The 6,710-nt window shown below is 36.6% G+C and overlaps 1 protein-coding gene across 1 annotated transcript; it reads right to left on the bottom strand.

Moving 5' to 3' along the window:
• Positions 1–2,622: 2,622 nt before the first annotated feature.
• Or4k1 (olfactory receptor family 4 subfamily K member 1) lies at positions 2,623–3,558 on the bottom strand. The gene has a single exon (XM_070039141.1). It carries the CDS (start codon positions 3,556–3,558, stop codon positions 2,623–2,625), a length of 936 nt encoding a protein of 311 aa, XP_069895242.1.
• Between the last annotated feature and the right edge of the window lie 3,152 nt (positions 3,559–6,710).

Below are 6,710 nucleotides of genomic sequence, written 5' to 3' on the forward strand. Positions count from 1 at the left end.
CATAGCAATTTGGGTAACTACAGCTACCTTAAATCACACAACATATAGCTTATTATTAAAATCTTTATCAAATTTCATCATTTTGTTAATGTCCATGAAGTAGAACTTCAACTTCAGTCATAAATTAGAAATTTGTCATGGATATATTTGAATTGAATATAGTGTGGTACTATATAGAATTATAACACAAAATATAGTATATATAATAGATATGTAATATACTTTATTATAATACAGGAGATACTGTATTATATATTCTAAGTGTATTTTATTTATTATGTGTAGTATATATTGTATATGATATATTTGATATACATACTGTATATATAATATATAAACAGCATATATTATGTATAACACATAACATAATATCATATGTAAATAATAATAAATGCTGTTATGTGATTATGAGTATTAGCAGATTATTTGCACATAATATAATATAGAATTATAATATAATATACAATATATTATACTGTATAATATGTAGTATAATGTAATAATTTTACACTATCATATATACTATATATAATACATATTATATATATGCATACATATATACTTAATGCCACTCACATTCTACTACACATACTACCTTTCAACAAATCTTTAATTTTCATTTTATTACTAATTTAAGCACTCACATATCTTTGGGAGCTTGAGAGGATTACCGTGTCTTTTACCTTGTTTGAGAGGCAAAAGGGGGGCAAAAAATCAGTGAAACACTCAGATAACATATTGGTTGAAACACAACTAATTATAATACTATGAGTTTGTTTATATCTGCTGAGCCATGTAAGGTATTCATAGAAAGGCTTTTTTTTTACTGTATCTGTTCATAATTGTGTGTAATAAGTCCATGAATAAGACAGACTTAGTAAGAATCAGAGGAGTGAAATGTCCTGAAATTTCAGGTTCTCAACCAGTCCCTCTCTATTTTCTACAGAAATGTAAAAGAAAACATGTATACCAACAGTATTATGACAAATTTCATGTTTATTGGATATTCAAAGTGTGTTCAGCACTGTATAAAAATATGTAAGAGAAAATCATGTGTTTAAGAGTGATTACTATATTTGGCATTGAATCAATGAAGTTGAACAAAATTCTGAAGTTACAAAAAAAGAAATTCTACTTGATGTTTTCAGCAAGACCATCTATATCTAAAATTCTGCTTGTAGTAAGACTTACTTACCATTCTGAGTTAATATTTAGGTATATAGTCCCAACTTATATTTATAATGTAAAATATTAAAATACTGAATCTGGAGTGATGACAATTACAGGTTTACAAATTCCCATTAAATGGGTCTGTTTCTCATGGTTAGAATACAAGCATTTACATTTTTATATATAATTTTTTATTGTGAAAATACCATACAGAGGGGTTACAATTACATGGGCAAGGTAATGAGTACTTTTCTTATCAAGAATTGTTGCCTCCTCCTTTTTTCCCCTTCCCATCCCTTCCTATATCCCTCCCCCGTCCCTCCCACCCACCCCCCGCCGTCAAAGTTGTAAAGTTAGTTTTTCAACATAACGTCTTGTACATCTCATTGTTGCAATGGGTCCACCTTCCCCTCCACAGATTATACCAACATCAAATACAGTGTAAACAGAGGGTGGTTTTTCTTTCTTGGTATTGTTTCTAACATATTTAAATTTTATATATAAGCTTTTTTATAATGTAAATATCAAGGGCTCCTATTCAATAAAAAATATTTGGCTAGAAGATGAAACAGTCAATAGATGCCTTTCATCTTTATCGTTAAATGCACAGAATTTTACTTTCTTCTGTTCTAAAGAAACAGGAAATAATAGATCTGGTCTTCAGATATAAATAATTAATATCTTTGTGTATTTGTAAAATTTGAATATATATCACATTAACTTTCCTATTTCAATTTAAATAAAGTCATCCATATGTGTAGGCAATTTCAAAGACATTTACATTTTCTCTGAATAATGCAGAATTCAATATAACTAAATTATCAGCCTTAAATGTACGTAGATTGGGAAACAAGTATGTATGTTTTTGATACTAGCAAATACAATACGTTCTACAATAGATAAGAATAAAGAAAACAACAACCAAACTTTCCACAAGTTAATAAAATATTATTAATAATCAAAGATATAATAGTAAATTCCAAGTAAATAAAATATTTAGTCCACAAGAAGAGATAATGTGTATGATGAGATATCCACATTTTAAATTAAAGATAAATGTAAATTGAGATAATTTCTACATGCAAATATGTGTAATAGTGTTATGGAAAAATTGAATGAAAATATCAGAAATGTGTTGGTACATTTTGTTTGCAGGGTGAAAATGTTTTCAATCAAAGAGAATCATAAGCTTATGGCATAAAAAACAATTTGTGAATTCAAAGTTCTTTGTTACTACATGATCTAAAATAATCTGTATTTTCTAAGCAATAAGCTTTCATCAAAATTATATTTAAATAGAAAAAAGAACTGGTTTATGCAATGTCTTTCACTTAGGACAAAAAGTACTTTTTATGACTACTGTCCATATTACTGGCAAAGATAATTAGTGTGATGCTCACAGGAGGCTCTGCATTCTGATTCAGCACTAACTACACTCTGTCATGGAGACTCTTAGTTTTTACAAGAGTTGACATGACTGCTTCTCAACTTCCTCATGGCTGATTTGACATCTTCATTCCTTAGGGAGTAGATGATGGGATTCAGTACAGGTGTACAAATAGTGTAGAAGACAGAAATGAATTTATCTACAGAAAGTCTACTAAAAGGCCATATATAGAAATAAATGCAAGGCCCAAAGAAGAGAATCACCACTGTAATATGGGCAGTTAATGTAGAAAGGGCTTTGGATGACCCACTGGAGGACCTGTTCAGGACATTTATTAAAATGATGACATAGGAAATAATTAAAGCCAGAAAACAACTCAGAGATATCAATCCACTATTAGTCAGAGTCATAATTTCCACTCTGTATGTATCCATGCAAGCCAGCTTTATCACCAGAGGGAGGTCACAATAGAAGCTATCTACCTCATTGGGACCACAGAATGGCAGATCCACTGTAAAAACCAAGTGACTCACAGAATGAAGAATACCAACAGCCCATGAAACAGACACAAATATCACACATAGCCTCCGGTTCATAATTCTACTGTAATGTAGTGGCCTACAAATTGCTATAAATCTGTCATATCCCATAGCTACCAGCAACATCATCTCACTCCCAACAAAAATATGAAGTAGGAATATCTGGGCCATGCAACCCTCAAATGAGATGGTCTTGTGTTCAGCAAAAAAGTCCACAAGCATCTTAGGAGTAGCAAAGTTAGATTGGCAGATATCAATGAAAGAAAGGTTACTGATCAGGAAATACATAGGTGAGTTCAAATGGGAGTCAGAGTAAATGATGACAATGATCATTACATTGCCTAGGACTGACATCGCATAAACCATAGAGAAGATGACAAAAAGTAACAGCTGAAGTCCCCAAGAATTGGACAGTCCCAGAAGCACAAACTCAGACACGTTTGATTGATTCGTGTGAGCCATGTCCAACTGCATTACCTAAGAAAAATAAAATCAGGAAAACATCACCATCACAATTAACATTATAATGTACCTAGTTAATGGAAATACAAAAGAAATATGGTAAACATTCAACTGAATCAGTTTAATTAAATGAATTCTATGATAGCTATATATTCATATGTGTGTATGTGTGTGTATTAGTTTAGTACTATTTTATACACATGACTCCTCTGAGGAAAGTTGAAATAGTGAGAAACATAATGAGATGTTAATTCCATCACACCTAGGAAAAGTTATTCAAATTTAAAAGCAAAATATGAAATCAGAAATCAAGTATAAATTAGTAATACATTAGTACTATACAATTGATCAATGAAACATGCTATAATGATAGACCTAGTTTTCTTCAAGTAAAAACTATTTTCATTTTAATTTTGTAAATGTAAAATAAGCTATCATTAGAAGATATGAGAGAAAAGTAATCTCAGGTAGGAATAATAAGAGAAACATAAATAAAAAAGCAGAAACATGGAAGACTTTTCAGGACCAATGATTTCCATGGTCTGGCTGGAGGAAAGGCACACAAGTAAATTGAGAATTGTTAATTGGGAGCAAACTGTGGATGCAATTAGTCTTAAAGGCTAGAAAAAATAAACAAGATAAGTTTACTAGAAAATCAAGAATCATAAAATGTTTGACAATGTTTTAAACAACTTAATAGGAGCACATTGTCATACATAAGTGAAGACTTAATGATGACACTCTGAAAATGAAAAATACAACCTTAAATCCTTTCTCATAATAGTTAAGGAGATTCATCTGTTACATAAACACCTGTCTATTATAAATGAAGCAAGTCGGAAAGGAGACCAAGATGGCGACGGGGCAGTAGGGAAATGCCACAGCTCTCTCCAAACAAAAAGAGAGTTCGAGTTCCAATGCTTAATCTCCCCAAGAGACCAACAACAACAAAAAGACGAACACTCAGAGAAAAACCAGAGGCGGAAAATAACAAAAAAAAGAAAGAGAGGAAAAAAAGAATTTCAGAACAGAGAAAAGCAAAGACCCCTCCCCCAACCTTTACTGGCCGCGCGGCAGTGCACCAAGCAGCCAGCCAGCCGGCACGGCGGGGGCTGCCAGAGCCCCAGAGAGACAGGGGGCCACTTGCAGATCACCAGGTACCGGTTTGGAGAACAGCAGATTGCCAGGAACAGAGAAACCTACCAGCAAAGAGTCTCCACGAGGATCACACCCCCACCAGCTGGAGGGGATCCCCAGACCCTGACCTAGACTCCCTACCCCAACCCCCAGACCACAGAACCCACTAAAACTAGGAACTGTTCGAGAGCTCCACCAGCCCATGGAGCACATTCTGCTGGCCAGGCCAGAGAAAGAGAGCCCCTGGAAGGGCGCTTAAATGCCCAAGCCACGAACAGCACCCTGGGTCAAGACTACCAACAGTAGAAGAAATTTGAACTGTGTCCCCCAGGCTGCATAACCTAGGTGGTATACACATCAGCACAGGCCTAACGAGCGTGCTCCAGGCTGCATAACCTAGGTCGTATACACATCAGCACAGGCCTAACGAGCACGCACCAGGCTGGGGCCGGAACCAGGCCCGGGGATCCGGCACCTGAACAACACAACCAACTCCTCCCAACTGAAGTAAAAAGCTGAGCATACGCCTCAACAGAGGGGAGAAAAACAGGGAACAGCACTCCCCAGGAAGCACGCCTGTGACAGTAAAAGACCTGGAAGCCCAGGACAAGAGAAGCCCAAACCCCAGCGAAACTCCACCCATATACCCTAGACTGGGAATTGGGCAACACAGGCTGCCAGCACCTGATAGTAAGCAGGAGCTCAGGCCGTTAAGACGGCTCAGCAATAGAGTGATAGACTTGGATGTATGAGGCCCTGGATCTGATTCCTCAGCATCACAAAAGCAAAAAGGGTCAGAAGTGGTGCTGTGGCTCAAATGGTAGGGTGCCAGCCTTGAGCTGAAGAGCTGAGGACAACACCCAAACCTAGAGTTCAAGCCCACAACCAGCCCAAAACAAACAAACAGAAACACATCAGGAGGCCATAGCAGACTCCAGTATTTTGGAGAGTGCATCCAGAGAATCTGATCTTCACAAGAGTACCCGTAGGAGCAAACACAAGCAGTCTAGACTGCTAAACCCTTCCAAAGGCGGGAATTGCCAGCAATTTACAGCAGAGAGCTGAGAATCCTAAGTAAGTCAGAATAGCAGCGGGAAATAGGCTCCCAACAGAACCCAGATGAGGCACAGACTCTCTCTACCAATACAGAATCAGCAACCAAGCAAAAACAGACACACCAAACCAAAATTGAAGAGCAGTCTCCTGAACCCCCATGCGAAAATCACAGAGAAAAATCACAAGGTTTACCACCACCCAGGACAGCAAGCTCACCTCAAAAGCCAGCAGCCACACAGGGGAGAGCACCAGTGGGAGCAAAGCAGGAATGGAAGACAAATGCTACATCCAAGGGTTGCTGGGGGCAATGACTCAAGAAATAAAGCGAGAAATTGATCAGAAATTGAAAGAGCACAAGGATGAACTATCCAAAGAGATACAGGATATCAAACAAGAGTTGGATGCAAAAATAGAAAGTGCACAAACCTCAGTAAGAAGTGAGATAAATGCCAAATTAGAGGTAATGCATACCTCATTGAGAGGTGAGATCAGTACTCTGAGAACCAATATTGAATCCATAAAGGGATCCATTTCCTCCATGCAAACCACAATAGAAGCCATGGTCAACAGAGTGAATGAAATGGAAGGTAGAGTGTCAGACACAGAAGACAGAATACACCAACTGGACCAAAAAGTGACAGATATGGAAAAATCACTCAAATTAAACCAAAGGGAAATTCAAGAGCAAGCAGATAATGCTAAGAAATTTAACCTTCGCATAATTGGAGTGGACGAAGGGGAGGAATTCCAGAGCAAGGGAATGCAACACCTATTTAACAATATAATCAATGAAAATTTTCCCCACTTCAAAAACGACCATCTTAACTACATCACAAAAGCTTATCAAACACCCAACAAGCAAGATCCCAGGAGAAACACTTCTAGACACTTTATAGTAAAAATGATAGATCTGAATAATAAGGAAACAATCCTGCATGCAGCAAAAATGAAGAAGGAGC

This window comes from Dipodomys merriami, unplaced genomic scaffold, assembly GCF_024711535.1.
Source record: "Dipodomys merriami isolate MVZ:Mamm:240054 unplaced genomic scaffold, mDipMer1.0.p SCAF_1, whole genome shotgun sequence".
In the NCBI taxonomy this organism is placed as follows: Eukaryota; Metazoa; Chordata; class Mammalia; order Rodentia; family Heteromyidae; genus Dipodomys; species Dipodomys merriami.

Coding starts and splice junctions, on each gene's coding strand:
- Or4k1 (XM_070039141.1), bottom strand. CDS start 3,558: ATGGCTCACACGAATCAATCAAACGTGTCTGAGTTTGTGCTTCTGGGA.